Source organism: Dromaius novaehollandiae, chromosome 5 (assembly GCF_036370855.1).
Source record: "Dromaius novaehollandiae isolate bDroNov1 chromosome 5, bDroNov1.hap1, whole genome shotgun sequence".
In the NCBI taxonomy this organism is placed as follows: Eukaryota; Metazoa; Chordata; class Aves; order Casuariiformes; family Dromaiidae; genus Dromaius; species Dromaius novaehollandiae.
Window position 1 is genome coordinate 71,194,339 of NC_088102.1, and position 18,336 is coordinate 71,212,674.

General features: G+C 43.9%; 2 protein-coding genes across 2 annotated transcripts; one reads left to right on the top strand and one right to left on the bottom strand.

Moving 5' to 3' along the window:
- The first annotated feature begins 307 nt into the window (after positions 1 to 307).
- Positions 308 to 18,069, top strand: DNAJC17 (DnaJ heat shock protein family (Hsp40) member C17). The gene is made up of 11 exons (XM_064513315.1): positions 308 to 470; positions 2,745 to 2,814; positions 3,760 to 3,818; positions 5,445 to 5,532; positions 5,902 to 5,984; positions 6,508 to 6,604; positions 8,233 to 8,282; positions 8,837 to 8,914; positions 9,611 to 9,691; positions 10,499 to 10,627; positions 17,856 to 18,069. The coding sequence occupies exons 1-11, from the start codon at positions 393 to 395 to the stop codon at positions 17,976 to 17,978; spliced, it is 936 nt and encodes a 311-aa protein (XP_064369385.1). The 5' UTR covers positions 308 to 392; the 3' UTR covers positions 17,979 to 18,069.
- C5H15orf62 (chromosome 5 C15orf62 homolog) lies at positions 14,216 to 16,799 on the bottom strand. Its single transcript, XM_064513316.1, has 2 exons — positions 16,028 to 16,799; positions 14,216 to 15,594 (listed from the first exon to the last, which is right to left on the bottom strand). The coding sequence occupies exon 2, from the start codon at positions 15,470 to 15,472 to the stop codon at positions 14,942 to 14,944; it is 531 nt and encodes a 176-aa protein (XP_064369386.1). The 5' UTR covers positions 15,473 to 15,594; positions 16,028 to 16,799; the 3' UTR covers positions 14,216 to 14,941.
- Positions 18,070 to 18,336: the final 267 nt, after the last annotated feature.

Genomic DNA, 18,336 nt, shown 5'->3' on the forward strand with positions numbered 1-18,336 from the left:
GCACCCTGCAAGCTGCCTTTACTTCTGGCCTCCTCCGCCGGCGGCGCAAGGCCCGACGGGAGTTGTAGTCCCTCGGCCGCCCCGCCCCGCTTCCAAGCGCCACGCGCTGTTCCATGAACAAACTACATCGCCCAGCGCACTGCGCTAACACCCGCCCATCCGCGCCATGCCTGCCGGGAGCGACCGCTGTGCGCCCAGGCGCTGAGAACTTCCCGGCCTGCCGCGGGCCACGCGGTGCATTGTGGGACTTGTAGTCAAGCTGCGTCCCTATCCCGTCGCGCCGGCACCGCCGCAGCGTGGGGCGCCGAAAGACTCAATTTCCCGGCAGGCAGCGCGCGGAGCGGGCCCGGCGTGCTCGGCAGCGGCGGGGGGAGAAGCCGGTCAGCGCGGAGATGGCGGTCGATAAGGATGTGCTGCAGCTGGACCTGTACGGCTTGCTGGGGGTCGGGGAGAAGGCGTCGGAGAAGGAGGTCAGGACCGGGGCTCCCAACGGGGCCGCGGGAGGCTCGGCCGCGGACCTCTCTCTTCCCTCTGCGCCTCCCCGTCCTCGGCGGCTCCGGCTTTTCCGCTCTTCACGCAGTAACGGAAGTTGCTGCCGCTTTTGTAGGGGGAGGAGGAGGGCGGGAGGTGGCGCTGGGTGCTCGCACTGCTCTGCTGGTCTCCGCGTCGCCAGTTCAGCGGTTGCTCCGCTGTTTTAATACGACATCGCCGCCGTGGGCACCGCTGCCGTTGTAGCTGGGCTGGCGCTGCGTTGTCGCCTGTTAGCTGCTGGCGGCTGTCTTTGTTAGCAAGGCGAAAAGCTCGTTTTTCTAGTGGTGACCTGGCTGCACTCCACTTATGCTTCTGTTTCCTTGTCTGAAACCTGTGGAGCGAGACCTCGTTTTGGAAGAGGGCGAAATCAGTTGAAATGAGCTGCGAAATTCCAGTTAGCCTCAGCCAACTTTCCTCCCACGTTGTTTGCGTATGTGCCTTCAGAAGGAAGTCTCCTCTGATGTTTACCAAAAGAAAAGAAAACCCCTAGTTATTAGAGATCATTTTTAGGTGCTGTAGGTTCCCACGATATCTTGTTATATTTTTTTTTTTTTGAATTACATGTTCCTATTTTTTCTTTAATCTAAAAGCAAAGTCAACACTATAAATGTCTGAAGGGCCTACAGGATTAAACAGGGAAAGTGACTGAGCTGTTCAAGGGTAGTAAGACTTGCTGAGTAAAACTCCTAATACCCGAACAAAGTTAAAATAAGAACTTTGTTTTTCCCTGTTAAGTTTTCTCTCTCTTTTCTTTTTTTTCTTTCTTTTCTTTCTTTTTTTTTTTTAAAGCAGTAAAGAGCAGTAGAAGAATAATTGAGTAAAACTTGGAAGCTAAAGTCTGGGCCTGTCCAGCAATTGTATCAGAGACTGCCTGGAAATTCCAGGTACCATAAGCATGAAATGGGGAAACAAGCCAAATATAAAACATGGGACTGAATGAGGTGAAATGCTTCAGTTGACCTCAATTTCAATGCTGAGCTGCTCAATGGGAAAAAAGAAGAAATTACGATTTGAATGTTACAATACAACTTAAAAACTGACAGGTGTAATTTAGAGTTCTACTCCTTGATATAAAGTATTTGAAACAACCCAGAGGACCTTTATATTCAGAGAAGCGTCACCAAAAGAGCTGAACAAAGTGGAGCAAAGCTTACTTAAGTCTTACCTAAAAAAATCTAACTTAATTGTTTAGAGAAGCCTTAGCTAAACTTGCTGTATAGAACAGTTGTTAAGATAGTTGTGAATGATGCATGATATGAGAAGACTTCCCTCTCTCTCTGCTGGAGTCTTCCTTGTGGAGGAGACAGAATTGGGCCTGTAATGTTTCAGCTGCACATCTACCTTCCCTCAGTTTTGTCCACGAGGTGGTGCTGAGCCACCACTTATTTCTTGTGGTCGGATTAAGACTGCTTGGCAGTTGAACAGAGCAGCTTTTTTCCCTTTCCTTTCTTGCATGCAGATGTTCCCCCTGATAAAGAGAACTCGATTATTAAAACCCTCTGTAGTGAATTAGCCCATAAAGTTGTCAATTTTTCTTTGAAGTGTAGAAGAGATTAAACAGTCTTTGGTCAAAATTTCTTCACCTGCCAAACTGAATCATTATGCAGTAAATTGTACATACTCTGTCCCAAATAGCTATAGCTATGAAGAACGCTGTATCCCCCTGACTGGATCGAAAACTGTGCTTCAGTGTATTAGACTTGGTCTTGATGATTGTGACTGCTGTAACGCAATGCACCTAAAAATAAAATTTCTGGCCTTAAAAGGTTTGAATTGATTCAAAATATAGCTGCCTGCTTACTAAATATCCTGGGCTGAAATGGTTATCCTTTCAATGCAGTGTGATAAAAAAGGCAGGTCACTGCACTGAAGTTGAAAAGTGAGTTTCAGTAGTCTCTTGCTGTTAAGATAGGCTCCTTCATTTTTTACGTTTGAGGGACCAGTGGCACTCCAGAAATGGCTTTTATTTTCTGTCAGGCCCAGGGGACTTCTAGTCATGCAAATGAATGTTGGCTCTACTACAGTCTTCAGCTTATGATAGGGAGGTGTGTTCTAAGTTAAGCAAAAAAAACAACAAAAAAAACCCAAAAATACCCCCACACACCCTCTGAGTAGAGGCTTTTTTGCACTTCTGTGGTGCAGTTTTCCAGGTTGTGTTTCTCAATACAGACCAAACAGTACTAACTGATGAATCTCTGTTCTGGCTCTTGCAGGTTAAGAAAGCATACCGCCAGAAGGCCCTGACTTGTCACCCGGATAAGAACCCGGACAATCCCAAAGCAGGTAAGGTTGGAGTGTGTGGACACAAACCACTGTTCTTGTCTGATCCACATGTGCAGACTCCTGGAGGTGGCTCTGCTAACCTCAGGTCTGTCTTTGCATGCAATTAAGAGAATACCTGGTTTTGTGTCATATGATGTATACATATGCAGGATTAAGAGTTATTTTCATTGCTGGGTTCCTCTGGGTTTTAAGATTAAATGCATATGTGTTGGCTTTCAAAAGCCTAAGTGTTAAGTGAATGCTGAAATTTTATTCGCACCTCCCAAAATCTTTCCGTCTGGTACTTGAATCCTGGACCTTTGGCCATATTGTCACTGATGTTAACTGGTTAGTCATTCTTTTAATTCATACTTCTCAGAATCAAAACTTTAATAGTAAGCTTATAAATAATTATTCTATATGGGCAATGTCCATTATTGTCTGTTAGAGAGTTGGCACTGACTGTGCAGCTGAGTACACTGGGAGTTTTGATTATCTGCAGAAAGTTTGGAGGTGGATTGAAGATTGTGGCCTCCAGCTAATAAGCATATACCTTCAGGAAAAGGTTCAGCAATATTGATGTAAAATGGAATGTTTGGATCTTGGACTGAAAAGTTATTAATATGGAAAGGAGAATTTATTTGTAACACACTGTGTTTTAGACTGACTGCAGGTTCAGGAATGCATTTCTATATGGGTTCTGTTGAATTCATGTTTTCCAGATATTTCTTGTAATGCAATGGTCCCAATTTTTGTTTCTTAATTTACACTGAAGTTTAGATAACAATGTTGTTCTTTGAATTGGGGAGATCCTGGCTATGAGGTTTGCTTGCAAATGCTTTGGAAAGGTTATTCTTCTTTCTGACGTTCTGCAGGTCCCTTCCATAAGGGATTGTCTTTTCTGGTTCATCTCCAGACCACTAGCATGGTTTTCTGCATCTTACCCTTTTTTCTTCTAATTCCCAGCGGAAGTCTTCCACCAACTATCTCAGGCCTTAGCAGTGCTAACAGATGCAGCAGCAAGGGTAAGGATGCCTATCTTCTCTTCATGGTGGGAGTGTGTGGTGTTACTCTGTGCAAGCCTGATAGGGAGGCAGTGAAAACTCTCCTCTTGTCTGTCGTGTTCCCTGCTTCCTTCTCTGATGGAGCCTTCATGAATCAAGTCTCATCTGTTAAGCCTTGTAGTTCACTGGGAGATCAAATAGTATGTGCTGGATAAAAACTTAGACGAAATGTTCTTAGTCCAATCTGATGTTTTCTGTGTGGTTCCATCCATTTACTGAGTGAGATACTGTGTTTACTAATGTGTTAAACTGAGGCATGTCCCACTTTTAAAATAAAGAAATAAATAATCACCACTGATTGATTCAGAGACACATTAAATTCCTGTGACATCGTTGCATTTGCAGTTCCCTTGAATTCAGTCTGACAAACAAATAATATCTAGGCTTGTGATCTTTATGGATCAAAGTCTTTCTTTCCAGGGGGCACAGAGACTTGTAAACAGAAAAGTCAAATCATAGTCTTGAGCTCTGTCCTTTTGCCACAAGAACTTTGCGGGCTTCCAGATATAGCTTGGACTGTGTTCCTGCTGAAGTAGTGGTTGAGTACCAACTACTCAAGCCCTGAAAGTAGTCCAGATATGTGAAGGGAAAGCATAAAAACAAAAAGTTCAGCATGAGCAAATAATTGTATCCAGATAAACTCATGAGAGAATGCATATTAAAATTTCAGATGATAAGATTTAAAAATATGATACGACTGTCCTCTTTCCAAGCATTGGCAGAAATTGTAATCTCCCTTCCAAGGAGCGATGAAGCTTTTTGCTTCCAAGAACGTTTAGCTTCTATATTTAAAAGGGAAAAGAGTGTTTAGCAAACCTTTCACATGCAGGAAGGAAAAACATCAGCTTCTCTAGTTTATAAAACAAGAGGAGTGCTTGCAGGTATGACTATTCAAAAGTAATGTTTAAGCACTTGTGCAAGTCTGTGCTTTACCTACTGTAGAAGGATTCTGTAAAGGTTGGTGAACAGATTATCAACTGCTTTAAACGAGTGTCAGTGAAACTGAGAGTTTACTCCAGCTCTTGAGTCTGTATGGTGCTAAATGAACAATTATGTGCTATTACTACTGAAGAATTCTGGTGTTCTTTGATCTGATACTTTTCCCCCAGTCAAATTAAACATCCATCTTATGAATAAACCTTTCATGTAAAGTAAACCTTGTTTATTTTAAAACTTTGCTCTAAGCCAGACCTGGCCCGTCATCAACAGGTATAAAAGAAATAATTACTCCGTGCCTTTCAGAATATGACATTTCTTTGCCAATGTTACCGGTGCCCCCAAAGCCACTTTTGGCCTCTTCAGGAGCCCAAAATGTTCTTCACACCTGTAAAATGGGTTAGGCTTTCTCTCAAATATACTTTGCAGTTTTTCCTGGACTTTTTGACTGTCCTTTCAGGGTCAATCTAGAGAGCATTGGACCTCTTTTAATGTTTTCAGGATATTTGTGTTAACTTCCAACATTCGGTCTCTAAAAAGAGACAGAAAATGCTTCACCTCTGGTTGAAGTGTTTCCCCTTTATTCATCACTTTGCATTTTATCCCTTTTGCTTTATATCGTTTCACACTATTCTGTTGGTTCTTTGACAGGCAGCATATGACAAAGTGAGAAAAGCCAAGAAGCAAGCAGCAGAAAGGACACAAAAGCTTGATGAGAGGCGAAAGAAAGTAAAGCTTGGTAATGAAATGAAAACTTTGTTTTGGCTTGAAGTGTTCCTTAGCTGAGTAATTGCATTTCTTCTACCACTGGAACTCGCCACTGATCATTAAACTGCTGTCCATCTCTAACAGCTATGTTCTTTTATGCCCAGTACAATGTAGTAGTTGAAATCTTCTCCCATAATCATGTCTGGGGATGATCCTACTCTGGGAAGGTATTGAGGTTTTTGATGACCGCTGGGACTGCTAGTACATTGCTGTATCTGGGCAGAAGAGAGGTGGCGTAGCTATCAGGACTCTATTTTGAATTTCAGTCTAGCTCTGTAGACAACAATAGCAACAGTAAAAATTCTCTTTGGATGATTTTATTTTATTTTTTTCTCTGCAGATCTTGAAGCCAGGGAACGAGAAGCCCAGACCCGTGAGAGTGAAGAAGAGGAGATCCGGATAACAAGAACACTAGAACAAGAGGTAGTAATGAATTCTTGGATTTTTATGTTGTTTTTGAGAAGAATTGTTGGAAGTCTTCGCATTCATCATGAGATCCATGTGATGAGATGCATCAAACCTGAGTGTAGCAGTTCTTCAGCCTTTTGTAATATGGCTTCTATGAGCCAGAGAGAGAGGCTTGCCTGTGGAGAGGTCTTGTAGCAGTCTGGCAAATGGTGTCAATCTCAGATAATTTTTTAATTATTTTTTTAAATTTTTTATTTTAATTTTTTTTTAAGTCTGTCCTTTTCTTTCTGCAGAGCAGAAATAGCAACAGCTAAGTGCTTACATGCTAGCTGATAGGTGCTCTGTCCGTAGGGAATATGAGCAGTCCAGTCAGTATATGAGCAGTGGGGCTGGCACAGGGGAAGTAGCAGGAATTTGCCTCAGGAGATGAGTGTAAGACTCTCTTTGTTCTCTTTGTCAGTAGTACGGTTTTAGGCTGGTGTGAGCCAACCATTAAACCATGCCCTGAGATATTCATGCTGTCTTACCTGTCCTGTAGATAATACGCCTGCGTGAAGAAGGCTCCCGTCAGCTTGAGGAGCAGCAGAGACTCATTCAAGAACAGATCCGACTTGAGAGAGAGCAGCGCATCCAAGGTGAGGATAGATGATACTGAAGCCCTTAGCCAAACTGCGTGCCTCCAAGACTCAACTCACCTGCAGGCAGAGCTCACCTGTGGATGCAGCTTCTGGCCTAGTCATATTGCCATATATAAGACTCTTACTGAGCAGCTTATTTTCAGGGACAAGTCAAAAGACTAATATTTCACGTGTTGTCTCTGGCTGCTCCTCTGCAAGGAATATGGGCGGTCATCATCTAAAGCATTGAACCTAGATGGCCTGATGTGGAGCCCCGCAGTTGTGCTGGGAAAGAAGCCTAAAGTCATACTTATCTGATTGTCACAATCAAAGCAGTCAGCCTTGCATACTTAAAATAGGGACCCGTTCAAATTTGCAAACAGTGACAGTTGTCATTGGGCTTACTGCTTCTGCATCCTCTTGAAAGTCATTAGTCTCTATCATCCAAAAGAGACTCAGTAAGGAGAATAAAGTCTTGTACAATCTATGGTTGCTGAGTTTTACTTCCTGGAACTTGTTTCTCTCATGTTTTTGGGGCATACTTAGTTATCATTTGTACAGAGACAAACATCAAGTCCTTCAGGAAATGAACAATGTGTTGAACTGGAAAACATCTGCATTCTGTGCTGCAATGTGAAAATAGAAAGTTACAATGTGTGAGGTTGTCTCCCTCTAATTCTCATGGGCTGTTTGGGAGCTGTCATTAGTCCCCTTCATACAGGAGGGGATGAGCTTTTCCAGAATCCCTGCACTTCATCCTTTGGTATTCCTGAACCTCACTCCCACCCACAGATTTCTATAGTGACCTGCCTTTTTTCATACTGTGTCTCTGTGGGCTTAAAATGGTTGTATGCTTCAGAAAAATTCTGTTCGGCTTTTCAAAACAAGTTAGAGTTCTTGTTAAGGAGTTCAGTTTGATGGGAAGACTCACTATCTTTTGCCTCCTACCCCTCTTATTCTGGCAGAGGTCATACTGTAAAATCTCCTGCTTTCCCACAGGGAGAATGTTGATCTAATGAGTAAAAGAATAACACCAGAGGTCAAGATGTGGAACCTCTCTTTTGGGGTCACCATGAATTTCCTGTGTGATTTTTACATAAGTCATTCAGCCTAGCCTAGCCTTTCTTAACTTAATTTCACATATGGGGAATTGGGGAGGATGCTGAGCATTTACTTACTGTGAAACTCTGAGATCTTTGCATGAAAAGCAAGTCACTGTAATGTATTTTTGTTATAGGGCCGGATTAAATTCTCAGGCTATGCTAGCCTTGTTTTTGTCTTTACTTAATTTTTCCACACTTGTTCCTAGCAGTGTAGCCCCCCTTGCAGGGAGAAATGATACAGAATCTAACATACACAGGGCTCCCACTTGTATTTTTAGTTACGTGTTTTCTGTTCTTGATTACAGCAAGTGTATGAATCAAAGAAAGGAAAAATGTTGGCATCCAATATTCTGTCTATATTGGGGCTTCTGATGTGTTGTGCAAGACTCTTGGGGCTGAAATAGTCTAGTGCAAAAGAAATTCAGAAGTGCAGTTGCTATTGCCATACATACATTCTCAGGGTAAATTTTGTGCTAATGCTCTTTAGGTGAGAAAGTTTTTGCTTGTGTCATTTCTATCTTTTTTTTCTTTCACTCTTTTTAGGCAAACATGAAAGGAATGGAGCAGAAGGCAAAATAACCCCCAAACTCAAGGTAAGATATCCCTATAAAGCTGGGGCTTGGTGAAAATTGACAGAACGTTTGCAGCTCTGGAAACCAGAAGGGGCACCTCAGCTCTGTTGCTGAGCTGGCATGGCCCTTTGTACAGTGGGAACGAAGTTCCTCTATCTAGCACTCATCATGCATGCAAACAGCTCCTGTCATTGCCTATAAAATATCCTTCCTCCCTCCCTCCCCCGTCTTTTTCTCCTTTACTGTTCAATCTCGACTTTTGAGCCTGAATTTGAATTGTCTCTGCTTTAGGCACTGGGGAACATCTGCTTATTACCTCAACTTATTACCTTAATATAGCCATTAATATGCTTTCAGGTATGAGCTTTTTTTATTCCAATGAGCAGTCTTTCTCCTTGTTGCCTGAACAGTTTATTCCCTTTGCATGTTTTGATGGTGAAATCATTGTCTTGGCGATGTTGGGGTTGTAAGCTGTAAAGAGCCAACTTGATTATTCTGCAGGTGGCAAGAGCTGCATTCAGCATGGCAAAGTGTGTTGAAGTAGACAAAATTAACTTGTCACATTTATTTCCCAGCTAAAATGGAAATGCAGGAAAGAAGATGAGACAAAAGGGGGATACTCAAAGGATGTTCTGCTGCGGATCCTTCAAAAGGTCCTGTCTGGCACTCTTCTTTATTACTTGATCTTTCCCTGCTCTTATCCTATAAGAAGGGATAGTAAATTCTGGTAAGCTATATAGAAACCAGAGTAGCTCATTTTCTTTGCTGTTGTCCAGCTTTCCCAGTCATGCCATTTTCAGAGATCATCAGCATCAGCTGTGAACTGTTCCCCAGTTGGCATCCCTGTCTCGCTCCCAGCAGCAATTCCTGCTAGAAACAGAGCTGTCAGAAACTCTTTTCCATTAATGGTTCATGCCCTGCATAAAGATTAGACTGGCTGTGTGGTTATGATGCATTTTCACCGTCACTTAAAGTCCTGTACATTAGCTGCTATGAGGAGATGGGAGACAGGCATAGATGAGAGCCTGTGCTCTGATTAGTCCCAGCATATGTTTTTTATTTTCCCCTCATAAGAGTATCTGCTTTAGCTAGGACGCTGAGCTGAGCAGCCATCCTGCACTGTAGCCTGCTGGAAGCCAGGTGTGTAGCCACATACCTCCCCAAAATCACTTCCTGGAGAGGCAGAAATTATGTCAGGTCAGGATCCATGGAAGCATTATGTAATACAGAAAGGGTGATAGCTCAAGCCTTAGGTCTGTGGAGACACACGTTTTCTCCATGTGTTCCATAGATGTACTTTGCTTCTCATCTGGGTGTGTAACTGACCTTTCCTTTTTTGTTCTTAACAGTATGGCGATGTGCTCAATTTGTTGATCTCAAGTAGGAAGACAGGGAGTGCAGTCGTGGAATTTGCTACGGTTAAGGCTGCTGTAAGTCTGGTGGAGACCACAGATATGCTCAGTGGAGAGTGGAGAAGAAGAGGTGTTGCACGAGGGAATGGTTAGCAGACTGGCAGCCTAGAGCCACTGCTTTATCATTAAAGCCATGGAGAAGGGTAACGAGAGTACAATGATACAGATGCATGAAGGGAGTGGCAAAGCTCAAGGCATAAACCCAGAGCAGATTGTGCACATAAACAAGCAGGCTGCACATGTAAATGGCTGAGGAAAGAGCTGCTGCTTTAAAGAGCAGGCACTGAGCTGTTGAACCAGCTCTGACTGAGGATTAATTACCCTTTGTGGGGGTGGGCTTAATGAGTTTTACAGGTTATATCAGGCATCTGCAGATTTGAGGGGGGGAAAAAAACCCAAAATATCTTGACTCACTATAAGTTATAATCATTCACGTGGCAATGAAACAAAAATCACCAGTTACTCTTCATTTTACTAGTTCCATCAACTTCAGATTATACTATGCAAGTGTCTCTCTTTATTCCTTGTCACCTGCTCTTTTACTCATATATCCAAATAATCAAAGTATATCAAAATAAGTATCTGTGTTCTTTTTATTAGAACTACTGGCAGTGATATGTCCGTTCTGCTTGATGCAGTATGGGCCTTAAAAAAGGGTGCTTCCTATGCAGGGCAGCTGTGAAACCTGTATTGTTTGTGCCCTGCTTTGCCTTGATTCAGGGCTGGAAACATGGAAACATGGAAAAACTCTTATGATTGTTAGTGAGCTGCAATGTAGTGTGTTCTGAAATTCAGATGGTGATGAAAGAATATTTTCATTGGTAGGAGATGGCTGTGAAGAATGAAGTTGGCCTGATAAGTAATCCTCTAAAGATTTCCTGGCTGGAGGGCCAGCCCCAGAATAATCCCAGCACTGTCCTTTCTGACAGTGCTAGTCAGCCGAGGACTTCACAGGTAAGTTGAACATAGGCTGCTGTTACTTAAATCTGTTTCTATAGCAAGCTAAATTTAACAGCGTGCTCTGTACTTTGGGTGAAATACACTGATTCCCAGCAGAGCTGGAAAAGAAGCTGTTAGTGAAGGGCCTGGCTTTGTGATGAGCCTTTTTTTAGTGACCTTTTGTTTGACTAGCAGCACGCTGAGACACAAGCTACCTGGATGAGTAGTTCTTTCCACAAACTCTCTTGCAAGTGAAAAAGATGTTCTTTGCTCGGCCTGAAGCCTCTAACGTGCTCTTCCTGTGGATTTACTCTAATACACTTTGACTCTGGGAATCCTCTGGCTGGTAGCTGGTTGGAATGAGTCTCCTAGAAGGCTTGTTTAGAGAGGTTGGTTTACTCGCTGAGGATGAGATTTCAGTGCTGAAAGAAGCAAATGTATATTCTTAGGGTCTGTGGAAGGGAAAAGAAAGCAGTATCAAACTAAATGTCCTAGTAAAGAGACCTTATTGTCCATTTTAGGTCATCTTTGGCAATGTTATTAATGGCTTTGGTCGACACTTTGAGTGCAAGGTGATTATTAATCCATCTGGAGCTGTTGCTCTTGGATAGCAGATGTATTCCAACCACAACACAGATGAAAGGCAATAACATCTAGTGGTTAAAACATAGAAAGTAAGTTTCTCCAGACTCTGAGGCTGTGCTGCAACAATTTGCTGGCTGTCAGTTACCCTCTGCTCCCACTGGCCCTTTGAAGTGGAAATTGTATTAATTTCTTTGAAGCATGTTAAATTCAGTGCTATAGAACAAAGTGTAATGTATTTTGTGCTCTGCATGTTTTCTGACCTATTTAATGGTAACTTGGCTGGCTAAGAGGGAAGGTGTGAAGGAGCCTGAGTTCCTTTGCTGGTTGTTTCAGTTCCAGTTCAGACTTCATGTGACACTCCTTCCCCTCCCCTCCTTTCCCTGTGGTATAAAGATCAAAACTCAGATCTGATTGTTGTTGAGAGGAATCTTGCCTCATGCTCTGCAGGTGCCCTTAATTTGTGTGTGTGCATTTAGATCAGCCTTCTATGCGTTCACTACCTAAATATTTTTGGCAGCCTGTGAGGCTTGTTTGATACATTTGGTGTCCCAGCTTTTTGCTAAGCGCTTTAGTTACAGTAGATGCCTTTGCTCATCAGAATGTCTTGTTGCTGTCCCAGTTTTGTTTGAGGCTGGTATGTTTTCACTTGGGATGCACATTCTCTGAACAGCCTGGCCTTGAGCGGCATTGTTTCCCAGAAATCCTGGGCAAAAGCAGTTATGACAGCCTAGCCTAGTAGCCACAGGAAGCAGAGCTGAGTGGATCTTCATGCACAATGTAGAACCAGTGAGAGCCCTGCTAACAATCCAGATTCACTGAGGTGGCGAGAGTGTTAGAAAACAAACTGTAAAAAAAGCAGAGTCCAGTCCAATGAGTTTGAGTATTCCTCACTAGTAAAGAACAAGAACTGGCTCTGAAGAGCTCATCCATACCTAAGGGGGTCGCTGGTACAGTTGGAGCTTGATAGTGAATTCTTGCCTCTGAAGGTTTGACTGTAAAAGCCCTGGCTTATGACTGAGTTTGTCTTGGCTTGTTTCCGTGACCAAAGCTTGTTTGTGTGAAACTGCAGCATCTGCCTGCTGTGAGGGATTAGCTTGATGGAGCAGCAAGGGAGAGCAGGCTAAAGTGACCGATGGTGTTCGTGCTGGGTGGAGGTGGAGAGTCACTTCTGTCCAGCACAGCCCCATAATTCTCATGTTGGCTTTTAAAATGGTGAGGACTTACAACCACAGATTTACATCCTTTTTCAGGAAATCACACTTCTGATGCTTGTCCGTCCTTTCTACTGCTTTTATGTGTAAGCAGCTGCGGTTTCTTTGATTACATTATAGTCTTGCTGTCCAGGCTAAAATCTCCAAGCTACTCTGATCCCTTCCTTTCTTACTCCTTTCCTACCCTAGGGCCTCTCCCAAATCCTGTTCCTGCTTCCACTAGGATGTTTCCAAAATTGGTAATTTGGTAATCGCTTTTCTTGGCTGTACTTCTTCTAACTGACCCTTTGTCCTCAGCTCTTCACTTCCATGCTATCCAAAATCAAGTCTTTCAGAGATCTTCCTTTTGCCACTGCCCTGATCCACTCCACACCTTCTCCTTTCACATCCAGTCTGGCTTCCCATCCATCAAGGCCCACACTCTCACTTTCAGGTTCTCCTTCAGCCCTGCACAGATTTCATTCTCTTTTAAGCTGCCCTTACTTCCTATTTGCCGCTCCCTCTGGATAGCTCCTATTTCTGTCTGATTCCACCCCGTTTGTTCCCACTCTGCAAATGCAGCTCCCTCCCCACTTCCCTTCAGAAAACAGCCAAAGAGCCGCAATGTTCTCATGGCAACACACTCGCTACTCATCGACTTCAGAGCTGCATGTACTCCCTGCCTGGGCTAGTCAGCCAGGAGCTGTGTACCACAGTCCTCAAATAACTAAGAGCCACACATACACTCAAGCCAGGGGAGCTTTGAAGCAGTGCCCAGGTGAAATTGAGGCTGACCCCTTAAAGGCCCCACTGTGAGAAGACAATGTTTGCCCCTGAAGTCCTTGCTGGCTTGTTTCCTCACACAGCCAAGAATATGCATTGTCCAGCAGCTCCTGGAGAGCTGCCAGAGCTCAACGGGAGAATTATGCTTGAACTACAAGAGTTGTGGATTGGCCATGGTAACTCTAGGCTATCTGACAGTGATGACTGATTGCCATGCTGCAGCTCTGGATGGTTCAGGACACAACACAGCTGTATAATGCTGTGAAGAGCGTAGCTTGCCACTACAAGAGCATGAAGTACTCATTCCTGGGAAGGTCATCCTTGCCTCTTTTGTATTGGTATCCCCCTACCAGTGCTCACCACTCATTTTGAGCCATCTGTTCAGCCATGTTGAAGTGATGGGAAAAGCTTTTGGTCTAGCACTGTCTTGCATCTTTTCTAAGCTCCTTTGAGGCTGCAGCAAGTTTGGTTTTTATTATCTGCCTTTACAGCCTGATGTGAATTTGGCAGGTTAAGGGCTGTCTGTACCTTCTTGGAGTGTCTCTGTGCACATTGCTGTTGCCTGTCTCCAAAGCTTATGATTATCTCTATCTGTTGTTGTTTTCTTTTGGGGGGATGAGGGGGGAATGTGGGGATTGTTTTTTAAAAAGGGCCCTGGTATCTAATTCAGGAGTGTGAAAAGGTAAGACCTGGTGACCCAGTAGCTTCCGCAGTGTCATTTTAATAGCTCACCCCAACACTGCCTAAAGTGTTCTCAGCCTGTCAGAGCTTTTCCGGCTGTCCAGCTTGCATGTGAAGAACTGTGTTCAGTTCAGCACTGGGTCTTGATTCTGAGCTGTGTGTGCTCTCTCCTCCCCAGGGGAGGATAGCAGCATGCCAGCAGCATTAGCCTTCTCCCAGCCCAGAAAAACAGAGCCATACTGCTTCTGCACCCCCCTCATAAAAACCTGAGAGACCAGAGGGGTCATTATAGATCAAGGGATCTGGGCTCTTGATGTCGGGGCTTTTTTTGGCTTGCTACCAATGAAATGAGGCAACAAGACACTTCCAATCACAGATACATTTATTCTTTTATATCTGTACAGCTGATAGATCAGTGCATGCTTCAAGCAGCAGTATCTAGGGAAATTTCTTCTCCTGCTAGTAGATAAATAAACTGCTGTTGTTGTTTTTTGAGCCTTTATGGATGCTTACCTGTTTCCAGCCTGGGAGTGCCAACTGCACTTGAATTAGGGGAAGAGAAAGCCACAAGAAAAAAAAAAAAAGGAGGAATATCTTTGACTTCTGCATCCAAATGTGGTGGGAGAAAAAACACCAGTTTCTGTCTTTTGACCCTTGCTATAGCTGTGGCTTTGAGATGGCAGCACTGCTGTCTCCTTGTAAGCTGCCTGGTTATCCACAAATGGTGTACACCACATCCCTTTCATGCTCCGCACAGTCACAGCCACATCCCCAAAATAAGTCCTTTGCCAAACAAGTCCATTCTTCCATGAGGAGAAGGTACACAGTCAAGGTTGGGAAATTCCCATTGCAGAGAATGGAAACTCGCTCATGAGGTTCCAGCAGACAGTGCTCTCAGCTAGGCATGCAGCCTGACAGCTCTGCTCCAAAGGACTCCTTAGCAAGGACAAGAACAGTCTGTAATGGGTTAGGCAAGAACAACAAAACAGGCTACTCAGAACAGGGACACTGCAGTATCCTTCCTCCTGTCAGGACTAGCGAAACTGGCAATGTCAGTAGGTAAATGTGATACATTAAATGGTAAATACCTTCAAATGGCATAATCTCTTGGATTCTGTTTTCTGAGGGTCTGCAGAACATCCTCAAGAAGCGATAGCCCCAAATCCACTTTGAAGGACAGGAAGGGATCAGACAGATCAGAAAGAGGTGTGCCATTCTGGGAACCTGTCTCTGAGGTCCCGCAGTCTGTAGCCTGGTCCTTGTGGAAGTGAGTTTGAGTGGCTTTATGGTATTGATGAGTAGCACCAGAAAAGGAGATGTCGGAGTGAGAATCTGTGTGATCAATGATGTTAGGGCAACTAGAACTGTCCAGGTACAGCCGGGGAGGCTTGGGAGGTGCTTGTGCCTTGGCTAGGTTTTGCTCGCTTTGACATGACAGGTAATCAGACTTGTCCTTCAGATCCCTTAAGCATTCCCTCTTCTGGCACTGTCCATCATTGTCGAGTGTGTGGCTGTTCTGATTCAAGATGATGACTTGGTTGCCCAGCTTTTTGTGTCTCCTGAGTGAGAAACGCCTGAAGAACGTTGTGGACTTAATGGACCCTCTCCTCCAGGTATCCATGCTGATGAAAGGCAGTGAAAGGAACTGCTGACTGCTCAATAGTCAGATGCTGGACTTCAGTTGCAGGATCAGCAACAACTCACACGGAACAGGAACAACCTCTTCCTTCCTTGTTCCTGTAGCTGGAAGGAAAACAAAGAGGCTGGTATTGCAGGAAATGCAAACTTCTTCACACTACATCCCTGTGTTAGGGAGCAATTGGCATGTCAAATATTAGGGAGTCTTTCTCTTCAGTAGAGAAGAAATGGTGATGTCTGAGCTCACTGAATCTGCGCTGCAGAAACAAGCTGATGAAGAATAGCAATAGCACACAGTCACCATGAGAACAGATTTAATCTAGTATCTAGAACAGAAGGGCACTTTGGTACCATGGTAACCAGCCACCTTCATGGTGAAGGGCACAGTATAAAAATCTCAGTAGGTGGTTAGGAAGGGAGCCGGTGACTCAATCACACTGAAGGAAACCAAAGAAATACAGACAAATAGAAATTTAAAAAGCAACAAAATGAACATGTAACTAGCATTAGGAAAATCAAATGCAAAATAAAGACTTACTCTGTGTGGGAGCAGCACCTGAGTCCAACAGAGGAGAAACTGCTGAAGCACTCGGAGAGAACTGTGACCACCACGTTCACCAATACGAGGAGACGTTGGGAGAAGCAAATCCAGGGACAGTTCAGCCAGGTTGGACCCAGAACACTAAAAATCCATGATGCCTCTTTCTCTTCATTTGCCTCCTGTCACTGCTTCCCAGGCTGCAGTTCCTTGTGCGTATGAATTTGTTTTGAGCCAAGCCCTTGCTGAGTCAGCCACGTCAGAAACTGGGTTTTACACTATTGGTAATTGCCAGGATTGCAGGAAGTAGGTGTGTAAAGTGGCAAAGCATCAGCCCACACTCTGCCTGAGGAGAAGGCAAGCTCCCTCGGAGACATCCGATTGCTTGAGAACCACCAACACGAATGTCGACTTGTAGCCGATCTTGAATCAGACCGTGATTCTCCCCTTGGTGCTCTTCCTACTGTCACTTCTGATGGCTTGTTGTATCAGCAGGGCTCACAAAAGACATGGGAAGTGATCTCTTGTCTATTTTAAATTTAAATCCAGTGTATGAAGTAGTGATTCAGGTTTGTATGGGTGACTCATCTGCATGAGTCTCATGTAGACTAATTCATTCAGCCAGGCAGATGACAGTAAATATCTGTGGTTAATGGACAGGAACTTTGAAGAAACCTAGTTCTGCCACTGAAGGCTGATACAATCTGGCTCTTTCTCAGACACTATGAAAATCCATGCTGCACAATACCAAAAGGTTATTTCATTCATGCAGTTGCTAAGATATCAGTTATGGTGTACTAATCTCTTAGTTTCCCAGCCTGAGTTTTCAATTAATTGTGGGCTTCTACTTTGTTCTCACAACTAGTCTCTCTGCAGCTGGAGGAACCACTTTGCTGGCATACAATAGCGAATTTGCACTTGCCCCACCTTCCTGCAGGATCTTATTTTGCTATTCCAGTGGCTTTTCATCCCTTACGTTTTCTATTTAAGATGTCCTTAAATCACCACTAAATCTAATTCCTAGAAAAGTGAACATGAAATTTTTCTGTTCATCTTTTTGTCAAGATGTTTTTAGTTCTACCTTGAAGTGTCAAGCAAATGAGATGGATGTTTCCAAGCATTGCAGTGCTTTGAGTACCTCCAAAATTGGTAAGGCCACCTACTAATGCTAAATTGCTTTTGAAAGCAGAGTGCCAAAACCACCACTTTGCTTTGAGATAGCAGCTGTCATCTGCAGCCTACATTTATTAGGTAGAGTCTGCAATCACTTAGCTGACGTGACAGTTGCTACTGCACGCAGCAGTAAAGCTATAAAAGCTTTTGAGAGCTAAAACACTCTTCCCTCAATAAGGCTTGGGAATATACTCCGTTTTCATTGTACAGCCACTCTCAGGACTACACCAGGGAAAGGTTTCATTTCTGTGGTGTTAGCCTTTATAATTGATTAGTTGTACACTGGAATTTGTGCACTGGTGTTGTACTTGCAAAGCAAGCTTGTCATCCAAAGTAACCAGCCACAGCACGGCAAGCCATGCTTCCCCATCCAGCCTCGTTGAGGTAATTCAGGCTCCCTGTCTATCCCATTCTCTCTCTCACTGCTGCCACTGTTAAGGGTCAATAATACAGTTCATTAGGATGCTGGCTACTTTCTGCAGAGTAGGCAGCTTTCACACCTTACTGATTTCCCTGGGATCATATTGCTATGAACCACCTCCCTGAACTGGAACATGCATGTTGTCAGTGTGATTTATGAAGAGGGAGACTGTAGGGAGTCAGAGCCTGGGCTATGTACTGTCCTTTACAGGTCATGTTTGTTTTCTCCTCCTAGAGATCAGTCGTCTCAGAGCGAGACTATGAGAGCTTGGTGATGATGCGGATGCGCCAAGCAGCAGAGAGACAGCAGCTGATTGAACAGCTCAAGCGGGAAGATGAGGAAGAGTCTCACACCTAGGATGAGAGAGTACGGATTCCCCCCAAACCCGTCATTCTTCATTTAAAAAGCTGTTTTCTTAAATTAAGTCAATAAACCTGCTTTTTTAAAACTGTTGTAGGAATGCAAACTGCCATCGACTGCAACCCCTATCCCTTTCCCACAGAGGGGAAAATATGGTTGCACAGGCTTCTGAGCAAGCATGTTACTTCATGAGCCTGTGTACTTAGAGTAGCTGCCCAGTCACAGGACTTGAGAGGTGCTGTCAGAACAAACCCCAAACTCTTCAAACTTGAAGTTTCTTTATTCCTGAAAGCTTGTTCAGGAGCTGTGGATCCAGAAGATTTCAGCAACAACAGTTCAGAACAGCCCACAGAAA